At 53.1% G+C, this 14,445-nt stretch overlaps 2 protein-coding genes across 4 annotated transcripts in view; one reads left to right on the forward strand and one right to left on the reverse strand.

The window, feature by feature from the left end:
- TCP11 (t-complex 11) overlaps window positions 1–14,445 on the reverse strand; it is a 172,838-nt gene that overhangs the window by 112,012 nt on the left and 46,381 nt on the right. The gene's annotated exons all lie outside the window — the stretch shown is intronic.
- Window positions 13,675–14,445, forward strand: part of SCUBE3 (signal peptide, CUB domain and EGF like domain containing 3) — a 36,276-nt gene continuing 35,505 nt past the window's right edge. For all 3 annotated transcript variants that reach the window (XM_005223305.5, XM_015459761.3, XM_002697186.6), the window contains exon 1: window positions 13,675–13,760. In XM_005223305.5, the coding sequence (XP_005223362.1) occupies window positions 13,676–13,760 (85 nt within the window). In that variant the 5' untranslated portion in view covers window position 13,675. The remainder of the gene's footprint in view (window positions 13,761–14,445) is intronic.

Below are 14,445 nucleotides of genomic sequence, written 5' to 3' on the forward strand. Positions count from 1 at the left end.
CAGAGCCTGCTAGGTGGTGGGCACCAGGGGCGGTAATGCAGATACAACGGTGAACAAGCCACACACTGTCCCTGCTCTCAATTGTCATAAGGGTGTATGAAAAGGCTTCCAAAACATAGCCAATACTTGCCAGTGTCTCTCCATCTTCTGTTTTGTCCAAGAAAAAGCTCAGTTTATCTAGGTATATCAGAAAATTCCATGTGTCAAAGACAACATAAAAGCAAAGTCTCAGTTTTGCACAATAATGGCATTTTAGTGGAAACCAAAAAAAGTACAAAATTAAAATATATGATAAATATGGCATGATTCTTAAGATTGGTTCATGCGGTTTGAATTGAGTTTCTTTTTACAACTTATAAATTAAGAATAATTGGTTTTTCTTTCACTCTACTATACACACACACGTGTGTGTGTATATATATTTAAATAAAAGTAAATCTTTTAAAAAAGCTTCCCTTGACTGGAGGGTGACTGATGGTGGACAAGAGCAGAGAGGCATGCCTGAGGCAAGACAAGCTCACGGAGGCCTTGAGGGCCACGCTGAGTAGCTGGATTTCATCCTCAGAGCAGTGGGAAGGCACTGCAGGATTATGCAGGGAGTGACATGATCTGATTTATACTTAATGACAGAAATCCTCAGTGGGATGGAGGTGGGGAGGGGCAATCTTGCCCCCCTTTCCTGAGTGACCCTTGACAGTACCTGGTCGTCACAGCTTGGGCGGGGGTGCTCCAGTGGGTAGAGGCCAGGATACTGCTGAACGTCCACCAATGCACAGGACGGCCCCCCCAACACATGTCAAGAGTGCTGAGGTTGTGAAACTCTGTTTTTAAGATGACTCTGGCTGCCATGTGAAGAACGGGCTCTCAGACCCCAAGAGTGAAATTAGAGAGACTACTTGAAAGGCCACTTAACTTCATACAGCCATTGCACTGATCTGCTGGAAACTTCTCTCCATGTATGCCAAACCTTATCCTCTGGGGTCTGGGGACTCTGCTTTCTGTTGGGTGACAGCCAGCCAACCAGCCCTACTCATCTTCCCAAGAAGCCCCTTTGCATTTTAATAGGGGCTTTCTGAGGGCAATGCCGTACCCTGTGAGAACAGTCAGCCTTAGCTGAGCAGGAGAGGAGCCGCTCTGAGGCATCACTGTGCAGGGGCCATCTGCTCTGTCTGGGAATATGCGGGGTCTCAGAGACTAGCTTCCATGCCCTCTTCCCCGGTAGTCACAGCTGTGACCTTGTCATGACAGCTGCAGCCAGCTCAGCGTTCCCCTCCTCCCTGACCTCCTGAATGCCAGGCAGGCCTATATGGGGTTTGCAGAGGATCTGGGCGCCCAAGACATGTGATGCCCGGCACTTACAGTGAAGTTTATGAGTATTTACACCAGGCATGAGAACCTATCATTTACAGCCTTGCCATGTAAATCAGTAGAGTTAAAGGGCTCTGCTCTTGCCCCTGCCCCCAGCTTGAGGTTGGTTTTAAGATTTCGGGGAGGCATGACTGAGCAGTGGTGACTGTGGGAGGTCTGTGGAAGAAGTCTCTCCAGAGAGCGGGGCGGCGGGTTTGGGAGCAGCTCCTCCTCAGGGGTGGGACTGGCCAAGCAGTAGGAGAGTTTGTCTTCTGGGCCCCAGTTATGAACCACTCCTCCCACTTCCAGAGAGGTTTTCTGTCTTGTGTGAGGGGGCGGGAGTGTCATGAAAACTTTGAAGAAAGCTATAGAAAACCCCTCTCTGGAAAAATGACCACTGGGGATAAAAACCCGTATACAGTACAGGAGATTCCCAGATCCCTTTGCAGCCAATCCATGACCTTACAAACTGATTCACACCAAAATGCAAATGACTAACAAGGTTCAGTATATTTCCATTTTAATGGGGAGTAAAGCCCTTAAGCCACACTGGATTTCACTCCAACGGTGGGTTTAGACACATCCTAAAGCAGATGGGAAGCATTTCCTAGCTTCTGAGTTCTTCCCAAATCCCTGCTGTACCAACATAGAAAACTGGGTTTGGAGGAGGAGAAGTAACAGAGGGAAGAAGGGAAACAGGGACCATTCTTAGGCTAATTTGGAATCAAAAGGCCACCTGAGACTGGACCCAATGGGGCTTGTTGGGAACCCACACCAGATATTCCTGGTCAGCCCAGGGCATCTGATCTTGTTAATGGCCAATAAAAATTAGGGGGACAAAGGCTAAGCCCTGGCAGCTCAAATGAATCTCCTCTGCAAGAGGGAGCAATCTCGTAAAGAGTCATAACCGAGCAAACGGAGAACTCCTTGTGTTTCATTAACTTTAATAGTGCTTGTTAGGTTGGCTTCCAAGGGCTGCGGGACAGGAGAGAGAAGGCCAGACTCATCATCAGGGCTTGAGAGCAGGCAGGCTCGCGTGGACTCCCCCTTTGGCCCCCAGTGCTGAGCTGAAAGTGGCTGCTGTTTGTACCCCTACAGGCTCCCCAGCCCAGCATGACATCCTGGCCACACAGGCAAGGAGCCCAGGCCTCAAGGACTTTTAATTCTTTCCTGTTGGGGTAGAGAAAGACAAGGACAAAGAGCTGGATGCAAACCATCTCTGTGCCTGGGCCAGCCACCACCTGGCTCTGGGTGCCCACATAGAGGCCTCTCCCAGGAACATCCAAAGTCCAGCTCCAATGCCCACAAGCCCCCACTTGAAGAGTCCCAGCGGCCCAGAGCCTGACTTGGGGACCGCTGTCACTGTGAGCCACAGTGCTGATCTCCTCCTTCTTCTCTACCCCAGATGTGTCCACTGCCAGGAAAAAAAAAAATAATAATAATAATGGAAAACAAACAAACAGGGCCAGCAGCAAACACATCACCAAATAAGCCCGCCTCACATTGTCCTCTGTGGTTGCCGGGGCTGGGAGCCAGAGGCCGCTGGCCTGGAAACGCCCAGACAGCTCCCTGAGCACAGCACCGGGCTGAGCCTCCTCCCAGCACAGGCGCTGCCTTCCTGCTCCTCTGCGGCCTCCCGTCCTTCTCCATCTTTTCTTCCTTCTCCATCATTTCCCTCCCTGTCACTTCTTTCTGTGCCTTTCTGCCTTTCTGCTCTCTGTTCTCTTCCCGCATCCTTGATGAAATAAAGTCGCTAAACGTTGAAGAAGTCCCGTAGAGCACATCACATCCAGGGTATGGAAAAGCAGTTTATGACAGGAGCCAGCCCTGCTGCCGCCTTGCTTAAAGTCCTTCGGGTTCTGGAGCCACGGCAACAGGATCGACCCCTTAGCCCCGGCGGGGAACAGGCTCTTCCCCTCCCCACCTTTCAGATCTTCCTCTCCAGCCCCTTAAACCCTTGTCAAACCACATTATTAATTCCTGGTAGACATTCCCCCTCAAATCCTTGCTCACCTTGTTTCCGCCACCTGGAAAGCCCTCACCATCTTCACCCAACTCCATGTATAGGAAGTCTACCTATTCTTTGAGGTCGTTTTTAAACCCTCTCCTCCTCTGAGTCGTTCCCCAAGCTTCCAGCTGGAATTAATCTGTCTCTTTTAATGCTTTCATTAGAATTTTATGTTGGCACCTCCGTATTTGGGTATTTACCATGTTCTGCCTTTTTTAAAAAAAATTTATTTCGTGTTGGCTGCCCTGGTCTTCGTTGCTGTGCAAGGGCTTTCTCTAGTTGCAGGGAGTGGGGGCTACTTTGCGGCTGCAGTGCGCGGGCTTCTTACTGGGGTGGCTTCTCCTGTTGCAGAGCACAGGCTCCAGGGTGCATGCTCAGTGGTTGGAGCACATGAGCTTGGCAGTTGCGGCTCATGGGCTCAGCTGCCAGCAAGTGGAATCTTCCCAGAGCAGGGATAGAACACACGTCCCCTCCATTGACAGATATTCTTAACCAATGGACCACCAGGGAAGTCCCATGTTCTACCTTATATTCTAATTATTTAGATGCAAATTTCTCTCTCCTGCCTAATTATGAACTTTAAAAGAGGAACCATGCCATCTTTGAACGCCCATATCCTTTAAGTTCCTGGCATGCAGCAAGTGCACAATCAATGTCAAACTGATTAAAAATTGAACTCTGTGGTTATTCAGAAACACACAATTAATTCCACATTTTAACTTCATCGATGTGGGAGTATCTCATTTATAATAATTTCATTTGCAGATTGTTTGAAGCGCTGGATGCCTTGGGTAGGCTCCCCAAGGTTTGGCTTCGGGACTTCACCAAAGACTGGAGGATGGTATGTTAGACGGCGGCACCTACTGGTGAAGGGTAACATTACAGCTCGGGTCTGGCAAGGAGAAGCAAGGGAGTTCCTCGGTCAATCCCAGCAGGACCCTACCCAGGCCGGGATGGGCGGAAGGGCAGAAGACTACTAGAAGGAGTTCCCCTCACTCTTCAAGAGCCCCGAGGCCCAGGTCAAGGTCAAGACTTCTTCTTCAGGCTCCTGCAGGCTGACTGTTGCAGGACCAGAGTGAGACACCAAGGAATCCCAGCCTGGCTTTGACGCCCATTAGCTTTGCCGAGCAAGCTCACCAAATGCCCCAGGACAGAGGAGAAGTGGCGGCATGAAGAAAGGAGAGCCTGTCACCAGACAAGGGAGGCGCCCTTTGTGAGGGCCTCAACATTCAGCTTGAGCACACAGGCGGCAGAGATCCCAACCCCTTCCTCGCTCTGGGTTTTCGGCTTCTTCTAAATGGATTCTCAGTCCGATAAGGGCCCTTCTTGGAAAACAGAATAGAAGTTACTGGGGGAACCGAGTTTTGTTTTACAGCAATTCACTTTATACGTTGGTTGGCGAGTACCATGAACTTTGTCCCGATATCTCCACCTGCACTCATCCCTGCTTTAACCTAGGATGCCCGTGGAAAGTCCTCCTCCATCTCTCCAGCTTCTCCTCTGGGGAGACCTGGGGGAGCAGCACTGTGAGGAAACAGGGCAGGCGGAGCAAAAGCCGAGCCAGTGCTCAGCCAAGTCCAGAGGTCCAGCCAGTGTCCCTGTAGCCCATCCTTTGCCACGGTATTGTTAGAGCTTCAGCTGATAACTAACATTTTAATTCACAAGGAGTAATCTCTCACAGGGATATTTGTATTTGCTGCTGCTGCTAAGTCGCTTCAGTCGTGTCCGACTCTGTGCGACCCCATAGATGGCAACCCAGCAGGCTCCCCTGTCCCTGGGATTCTCCAGGCAAGAACACTGGAGTGGGTTGCCATTTTATTTGTATTTGGGACCCAAGAAATACAATTTTAGCTCAAAGGAGTTATCTTCTAATGATGACATTTGAGGCATCAGTATGAAAGATCTCTGATGAAGGGGTAGAGACGATGAGGTTTCCCCTTCCTGAGTCTGCTTCCCTGGGGTTCAGCTGGGGAACCTGCCTGTAGACACCACCCACCTCATCCATCTTGGTCCCAGGCCTCGGATCACTGCTTCTCGCCCGTTTCTTGCCTCCAGCTGCTTTACCCAGATTGCCATCATCCAGTTCTCCAAACCTCTGGGGAGACCTTGAGTTCTGGCTTGGAAGGTTCCAGCTCGGATTCTGTGCCTCCAGAAGCTCAGAGTCTCTGGCCAGAAGAGCCCCTCCCAGGGTCCCCTGCTCCTCTGTGATCTGTCCTCAGCCTGGCCTCTCCACGCCACCCCTGGCTTCCATGCTGCGCCTCCCTTTAACACCCTCTGCTGCCACCAGTCCTTTAGGTAACACAACTCGGGGCTGGTGGGAGGCAGGGAGACAGGTCAGGGGTGCGCTGCCCACCTCCTTGGGATTCCCAAGAGCTCGCCATTCCTTCATTCACTCGGCACTCACTCACTGAGCACGACTATGTGCCAGGCATATGCTCGGGGCTGGGGATGCGATGGTCCTGCCCTCAAACGTCTGACAGACTACTGAAGAGAAACCATTACAGCGCAGCACACCCAGGGCCATCAGGGTAGGCTTCAAGGACCACTGAGCACCACGCCTGCAGGGGCGGCAAGAAGATCTCATAAACAAGGCACATCTAAACCGGATCTTGAAGGGCAATAGCGGTTTCCCAGCTGTCAAGGCCATGGTATGTGGCAGGCATGGTGTGGCTTGGGTGTACCGACGGTGAGATCAGAGGAGAGACACGAAGTGTCTTTGGGGAAGAGGGCTCAGGACTGGCACAGAGGCCCGTGTGTGTCCACGGGAGACATGCTGAGTGCCTGGAGGCTGAGGCAGCAGCAATGGAGGTGGAGAGGAGGCGTAGAATTGAGGGAGGTTTCAGACGTTTCGCCCTCAGGATGCAGTGACCTCTCAGATGGGAGAGGAAGAGAGAGTCTTTTCAGACTCTGAGAAAGCCAGCTGGGGCCACTGAGTGGTCATGGGGCCATTACATGGAGGTCAAGAAGAGGACAGGTCAGGGGTGAGTGTGGAGAGGGACAACGTTCAGCTGGGGTTGGTTCAGCTTGAGATCTTGAAAAATACCAATGGAAATATCTCTCAGTAGGCAAAAATATAGGGCAAGTTAGAAAAGAGAGAAGAGAGCTAGACATACAGGCCTGAAAACTGGACACACAGAATTAGAGTTACAAGAAAAGTGGGGGCTAGAGATATAGATTTGGGAGTCATCACATTGGTGATAGTTGGCGCCGTAATGTCCCACAGTGGGGCACAGTGCCCCGCTTTGTGCTGGGCCTTCCACGCGATCTATCTGTTCCCTCCAACAACCAGCAAGGTCAGAATTTCATCCTCCCATTTTCTAGATGAGAAAGTTTATGCTCCAAGAGGTAAAAAAACTTGTTCAAACTCATCCTTTGTTGGGACTGGGATTGAAACCTAGAACCATCTGACTTCAAAGCCGGTATTCTTCCCTCCACCCGCTGTCCCTGAGGGAGGTCACTTAGGGTGAGAAGTGAAAAGAGCCAAGCTAGAAGCACTTAAGAGGCCAGTGAAGGGGGAGTGACTGGCAGGATATGGGGGGAAAGAAAGGACCCAGGAAGGGAAAGGAAACCATTCAGAGGCTTCCGATGATGCAGAGAGGTCAGGATAGGTAAGGACCAGCAGGCAGCCTCAGATATGGAAGTGGGGAGGTTGGTGGAGGCCTGGCAGAGGGGTAGAGAGGGCCTGGGCCGGATTGCACAAGGGCAAGGGGTGAAGGAAGCAGGGCAGATGGAGAGCAGGAGTCTCCTCCTAGAAGTTCAGGAGACTGGAAGGATGGGGGCATCGAGGTTGAGGGGAGCTTGCGGTTGCTCCTGTGGGATGCTGCAGGTTACACTGTGTTCACAGGAGAAGGAGCCCAGGTGAGGGATTTGGGAAAGGGAAGGGGTAACTGACAGCACCAGCTCCCTGTCGAGGCAAGAGGGGGTGGGATCCTTGTGCATGCATATGGGGGCTGGCCTTGGTCAAAAGGAGGAACCCCTCTCCTAGCAGTGGTGGGAGAGGGAGATAGGAACTACATGCCAGATGGCTTCTGGCTTCTCAAGGAAACAGGAGTTGAGAGCACTGATTGGGGAAGTAAGGGGGCTGAGCCTGGTGGAGGGGCATCTGAAGTGTGGAAGAGCAGCTGTGTCGGAGGTGACAGGGCGAAGGCTCGGGGCAGTTTGGAGACTTGCCTTGCGATGTGGAGAAGTCTGGAACCACACATCAGTGCTCATGCCAATTGGCAGGTTGGAGATTTTTGCTTCCTTCATGAAAGCAGCCAGGGAGCAGGTGGGGAGGAAGCAGGTGGCAAAGTGACTCAGGTGTGGGGGTGGGCAGGGAGGAAGGGCTGGGGGAGGCACCCTGGCATGAGAGGCTAAGGAGGCTGCCCAAGTGGGGAGGTGTGGGCAGCTCAGACCAGGCTCTCCCCGCCCCCAGTAGGTCCTGGCAGGACTGCCAGCAGACCTCTGCACAGAGACAAGACCAGGGGCCTTGGGGAACAAGTTACTCCTAGAATCCCAGGGCCAGGACACATTTTGAGAGACCATTACCTCCAGTCTTTCACTTATCTGCCCAAACGGCTGCTCAGCCATCCTGGACAGGTGGGAAACAAGGACTGGCCAGGGTCGACCTGTCCACTGACCTAGCGTGCGCCCCACTCCTTTCGTCTATTTCTTTTACCGTTATTGTTGTTCTGACTGTTCTTTATCTCTGTCCCTGATTTTTGTTTATATTCCTCTCTTGTCCCTCTCTTTCTAAGTGTCATTAAGATTTACCTCAAGTCCCTCCTAATGTCCACGGAACCTACTTGGATGATCGACTCCTGTTTCCTCTGACTTTCTCTGGCACTCTCTGTCTGGATTGCTTGACGTTGCATTCAGATATTATTTTGCATATACAAACCTTGCCTTCCTGGTGAGATTCAGGGCATTTGGGGGATTTGCTTTATGGTGCAAAGGGGTCTGAAAGCATACCCTGGTGATGAATTGATTTTTGGTGGTGCTGGGTCTTCACTGCTGCAGTGTGGGCTTTCTCTAGTTGCAGCGAGTGGGGTCTACTCTTCCCCGGGGTGTGCAGGCTCTAGGGCATGTGGGCTTCAGGAGTTGGGGCTCGGGCTCAGTTGCTCCGTGGCACATGGGATCTTCCCAGACCAGGGATCGAAACTGTGTCCCCCGCATTGGCAGGTGGAATCTCATCCACTAGATCACCGGGATTCCCCTGATACACCTCTTTGATTGGGGATCACATTTTCTATTTCTTTTGTACATTCTAGAGGGCCTCAGACAGTGTGCACTGGGAAGGCCCTCAGTACTTATTGCAATAAGTACCATATGCCACTTGACAGAAGGATTTGTGACCGATCAGATCATGAGGAAAAAGAAAACTGAGAACTGGAAGAGGGGAGATTGGCAGCTCTCAGGGTACAGACTAAGGAGCACTGATCCAGGAGTCAGAAGTCAGAGGAGGGACTTCCTTGGTGGTTCAGTGACTAAGACTCCATGCTCCCAAAGCAGGGGGCCCTGGTCCAATCCCTGGTCAGGGAACCAGATCCCGAGTGCCACTAAGAGTTCACGTGCCCCAGCTAAAGATCCCCCATGCCACAGTTAAGACCTGGCACAGCCAAATAGACAATAAAAATAAAATTTTTAAAAAAAAAAGACGTCAGGGGAGACATGGATCATGCTTCTAGCTTTGCCTCTATAATATGTCGTGTGACCTAGGGCAGTCATGTGACCTCTCAGTCTTCTGAAATCCTACCTCTGTGTGATCCTCCGGGACAAGGGTACTGCCCTGCTACCTCTTGTACGTAAAGGGGCTGATCTACCCCAAATAATTAAATTGTAACAGTGGCAAGAAGATGTTGAGTCGCTGTGTTTTCAGAGGAGGCAGAAAAGAGAATGGGGAGGCCATACCCATTTCGGAGTCAAGCCTGCATCCCAGATCCTGGCTTCCTCCGTTCTTAGTCAGTCATCTGGGCAGGCTGATGTTTCTTCGCTTCAGTTTTCCCACCAGCAGAATGAGGCTAGCAGTTCTTGCCTGATGAGTTTGTGGTGGAGCGCCTGGCACACAGGAAAGCTCCGAATTGATGTAACCATGAGTTCTCATTAAAGTGTCTGTGCCTTCTGAAGACCGGGTAGGAGGTACAAGGTGGTGGGGAAAGAGCTACTCTACCTGGTAGGTAAGTTTCCTTCCAACCTTCCAATTTGGAAGTGCTGCTGACAAGGGCAGTGTGCTGGAATGCATGGCATTTTTGGAACCTTCTCGGAAGGAATGTGTGACAGACGGGAATCTATGGAGGGTGGTGAGGTTGAGCCCGGTTGGCTGCACTCGTGCTCAGCTGCATCAGAGTCTGGCTGCACCAAGACTGCTCCTTCCTAGGCACTACTATACCTTTACCATCAAACACCTGTGGTCCTTGTTCCTTCTGAGAAGTAGTCGAAATAACAGCAATAGCCACCACCTATTGGATGCCTACTGTGTGCCAGGGTTTTCCCATTCATTAGCTCATTCAGTTAACACCATAACCCGATGAGGTTTCTATTCCCTTTGTCATAAAACTGAAGCTTGCTGAAATTAACTTATCTGAGTCACACAGCTGAGATTTGAACTGCAGTTTTATTTCACTCTAGGGCCGGTGTAATATATGCCTCAGCTATGCGGTTGTAGGTGCATATCCATTTTATAGATGAGGAAGCTGAGGCTCAGCAAAATGAAATAAATTACCCAAAATAGATGGCTGGGAAATGGTAGGGCCTGACATTGACCTTGGGGTACCGTTGTTTCAGTACATGCATGTTCTCCATTAAGACTATATCTTCTGTTAAGATAGAGGCATCGGATTCATATAACAGATGGGGTAGCTCAGGAGCAGAGAGAGAAAAAGCAAAAGCTCGTGGAAAGAGACTTGGCAGCGGGGGTGAAGTCCCTGGAGGTGGCAGAGACCTGGCAGAAGTATTCCTGGAAGCAGAATGAGAACTGAGAGGTATTAGCTGTGGGTCCCCCAGCCCCACCCTTCTCCCTCAACATCTGCAAGAGAAATTAGAATGAAGTGAATGTCAGAGGTATCCCTGAAGGAGAGAGGCACCCAAAAGCAAACTGCCACCTGAGGTGAGTGTGGGAGGCCCCGGAGAATGCAGGGACGTTTTACCCACCCCACGCCACCCGCACCCCGCACCCCCTGCCCGCTGCCCCTTGAGGGCGTGGCATGTGCTGCTGCTGTGTAGAAGCACTTGCCTTATTCCTTCCTTGTCACCGTCCTGAGTAACTCTCCCGTCATGAGTCCCTGCAGAAGTGGACAGGACAGAGGGCAATGTGAGCCACACCCCACTTCTACAGACTCCTCTGAAGGGCTGAGGGTAGGCGCGGACTAGAATGGAAGGTGGGGAGCAGGGCAGGGAACTGCCTCTTCTGCCCAGAGGTGGAGAAAGCTCACCTTCCTAGAGGAACAGAGGAACAAATAGAGGAAAGTAAGGAGGGGGGAAAGGAAATGAGTAAAAGACACTGAGCCTCCCAGAGATATAGCAGCTAAGGTGGGGCCACCCACCGTTCCCTCCCTGCGAAGCCAGGGCAATGTCCACACTCAGAGGATCAGGAAATCACGCTGCCCTGGAGAGAAGGTCTGAGTTAACCTATTAATCTGCTCATACAGAACCCTCCATGCCCATCTCACCTGTGCTTTAGAGGGTAGGCGGGAGCCCTCCTCCCTAGGGACCCAGAGGAACTTACTGATGCTCCTGCTAAGTCACTTCAGTCGTGTCCGACTCTGTGCGACCCCACAGACGGCAGCCCACCAGGCTCCACTGTCCCTGGGATTCTCCAGGCAAGAACACACCAGTGTCCAAATCAAGGCAGAGACAAAGCGAGCACAGTGCAATCTCCCCTCCCTGCCTGGGGGGCGCTAATCAACCCTCTGTGCCCCAGTGTGGATAGGCACCCTCTGATTCCTTTTTTTTTTTTTTAAACCACTCTCCTGTTTAGGGCAGAGAGGATGGCAGGTTTGCACTTGTCCTCTAGTCCTACACATAATTGGTGGCAGCAGGCAAAGCTGTTTCAAGGGGAGGGGTTTGCCAGTGGAATGAAGGAGGGAGAGAGCCCTAGAGTGACGGGTCTGAAAGGGACCTCGGAGATCGTCTGACCCAAACGTTTGTGGCCTTCACTCCATTCCCATGTTCTGTGCGCTCCCATCCCAACTGCCATCTCTCATGCCATGCAGGGAGTTCTCAAGGCCTCCTCCCCTAGGCTTCCTAAGGGCATTGTCTCCTTCCAACCACTGTGCTAACCCAGCCTCTTCTTTTCAGTGACGACACTGAGGTATGATTTGCCCAAAGGTAATCTTCGTCCCAGGATAGAGCCAGGACAGGAAACCCAGATGCCTGAGTCCGCATCCTCCCACTTTTCCACTCAGTCCCTAGGGGAGGAACCCCTTCACTCTTCTCCCTGTGGTAACCCTCTGACAAAGCATAACTGTCACCCAAGCTGATACGGGCTGCCGGTGTGAAGGGTCTAAGAACTGAGTTATTTTCAGGGGGATGCTGATCATTATCCCTTCATCCAGGGTACCCTGAAGACAGACCCTTTGAGGTTAGTCTGGGTCCCAAAGGTCTCTTTCCTCCAGAAGTTTGGCTCTGAAGCATAAGTGACTGCCTAGGGCCTGGCAGTCTTATTCCGACCGAACAAAGCTCCATACTCCAGAAAAGCTCTCACCACTATCAAGAAGTCCTTCATCTTTCCCCTGGGATGGAAGGAGAGAAGAGGCAGAGCTGGGACATGCATCAGGTGGCGTTGTCCATGCTTCAGGGACACTGCTCCATTGACACACTTTGCCCCTATTTTTTAAGATATCGTTTATCTTCCCTTTTCTGCCCCTGCAAGTTGGAAGGATGAGGGCTTAAGAATGTTCTGGTGAGGACCACATCTTGAAGGTGGGAGGGCAGGTTTGGAGGAGAGAGTTGCGCATATTTTGGGGGGTCTCTGTGTTTATACACATAGTCAGGTTTCTGCGGGTTAGCTTTTGCCCTGTGCTGAGCGCGAGTGTTTTTTACACATGAGTCCAGGTCTCTACGGGGAGAAGGATGAGCGGGCTACCTCCGAGACAGTAACTGCAGGACAGTCTGCCCTAGAGCTAGCACTTTCAGCTGGGGAAAGGCTAATTTCTTTTTGGTCCTCGATTAAAGAGGACTAGGCACTAGGAATGGGAACTGAGTCCCGAGGGCGTGGGGGTGTGGTGGAGGTGAGTTAGGAGGGCATTAACTCGGCCGCTGTCGGAGCCGCTCTCAGCTTTCCGAGGTCCTATGTGGCTGTGCCCCGCGTATCGGGCTGTGTCGGCGGGCGTCCCGGAGTGCCGGTGCGATTCGTTCTGCCCCGGCCTCCCCGACACCCTTCCCTCTCTTTGTCTGCTCTGTAGGTGTGCGTGCAAACCTGCGTCGCACAGCCCTCGTCGCGTGCGAACGCGGGGGCGCACCCTGGCTCCCCCGCGCTTTCCGCGGGTAGACAGGACTAGCCGGAGCCCGGTGCTGTTTGGTCTGGAGCCGAGCGGGGCTTGCATTGATCCATTGATTGTGCGCGGTCTGCGCCTGACCTCCCTGCTCCCGGGGAAGCCGTCTCCATGGAGACCGGGCCCGCTCCCCCAGCGCCGGATTGTAAATTCCTGCAGGCAGCGGCCCGGCAGCCTGGGGAGGGGGCCGCCGCGCCCGGGCGCGCAGGGGGAGCGGCCGCCGCGCCGAGGCCCCATTTGAAAGAAAAAAGGGCACGGAAAAGGAGGTGGAGGAGGAGGAGGCGGGTGGGGGGAGGAGGAAGAAAACGAAAAGGAGCGAGGAGAGGAGGAGAAAGAGGAGGAGGAGGAGAGAGGCGAAGAAAAAGAGACGGAGCCCGAGAGACGGAGAAAGAGCGAGAGAGGAAGAAAGAGAGGCAGAAAGGGCGTGTTTCTGGCGCTGCGTTTCTCCTCCCCTTTCCCAGGTCCCTCGCCCGGGCTCAGCGCGCTCTCCGCGGCAGCTCTCTCCCGGCGGAGCTGGGAATTGGGTGGAATTGTACGGAGCAGCCCCGCCGCCGCCGCTAGCGGAGCCGGCCTTGGAGAGAGCGGGGGCTCCCCTCCGTCAGCGGCGCCGGGCGCCCCCAGCCCCGTCGCGCCCTCCTCCGCCTCGCTCTCCCGGGCGTCGCGCCGGGAGAAGCCGGCAGCATTGGGAGCCTCCCGCCGAGGGCGCCGCTGTCCGCGCCCCCCGCCCACAGACCCCGGCCCGGCCCCGGCCGGGCGCCCTCGCCCCTCTCCCCTTCGGCTCGCGGGGGCCCGGCCCGCTTCCGCCCTCCCTAGGCTCCGAGACCGGCCCCGGCCGCCCGTAGCTCCAGCCATGGGCTCGGGGCGCGTGCCCGGGCTCTGCCTGCTTGTCCTGCTGGTCCACGCCCGCGCCGCCCAACACAGCAAAGCCGTGCAAGGTAAGGAAGGAGGGGCGCGCGGCCGCCGGGGCTTCAGGGTCCGAGGGCGGGGGCGCGATTTCCGAGGGGCAGGGCAGGTGCTGGGAAGCGTGCTCCTGTCAGGACCGGGCACCGTACACCCACCCTCCTCGGCGGGGGACCTGACCTCTGGGCACTACGCCCCGGGCGAAAGGCTACAGGAGACAGGGGCAGCACGGATGAGTGAGAAGTTTGGGGAGCCCCGGGCAGAAGTGACCACGCGCCTCCGAATGCTGCCCGACTTCACTGCCACCCCAGCATCTTCCAAAGACTTCTTGCCCTCCAAAAAGTATGAGAGAATCTTCTCTTCTCCCAAACATTGCCAGAAACTTAAGTTTTGGCCTGGAGAGACTGAAAGAATGAAAACTTTTTTAGCCATGCCATACATTTCTTCCGCTTGCCCCCAATTCTCCTCAAAGTTAGAAATTTCATAGTTGTCTTATCAGAAAAAAAAAAAATGTTAAGGAAAAATAGGATCTTTTATGGAAAACTAAAAAAAAAAAAAAAATCAACTTGTCTCCCTCTGGATGGAAGAGGGCTGAAGAAGTGAAGAAAATTTCTGTGATTCTGGCTCCCAGCAAGAATGTCGCATTTCTGCCTCTTTGGGGGAAATCTTTTTCGTCTTGCATGGCTTTCATTTCTTATCATAATATTTATTTATTAGGGC

This window comes from Bos taurus, chromosome 23 (genome assembly GCF_002263795.3).
Source record: "Bos taurus isolate L1 Dominette 01449 registration number 42190680 breed Hereford chromosome 23, ARS-UCD2.0, whole genome shotgun sequence".
NCBI classification, from domain to species: domain Eukaryota; kingdom Metazoa; phylum Chordata; class Mammalia; order Artiodactyla; family Bovidae; genus Bos; species Bos taurus.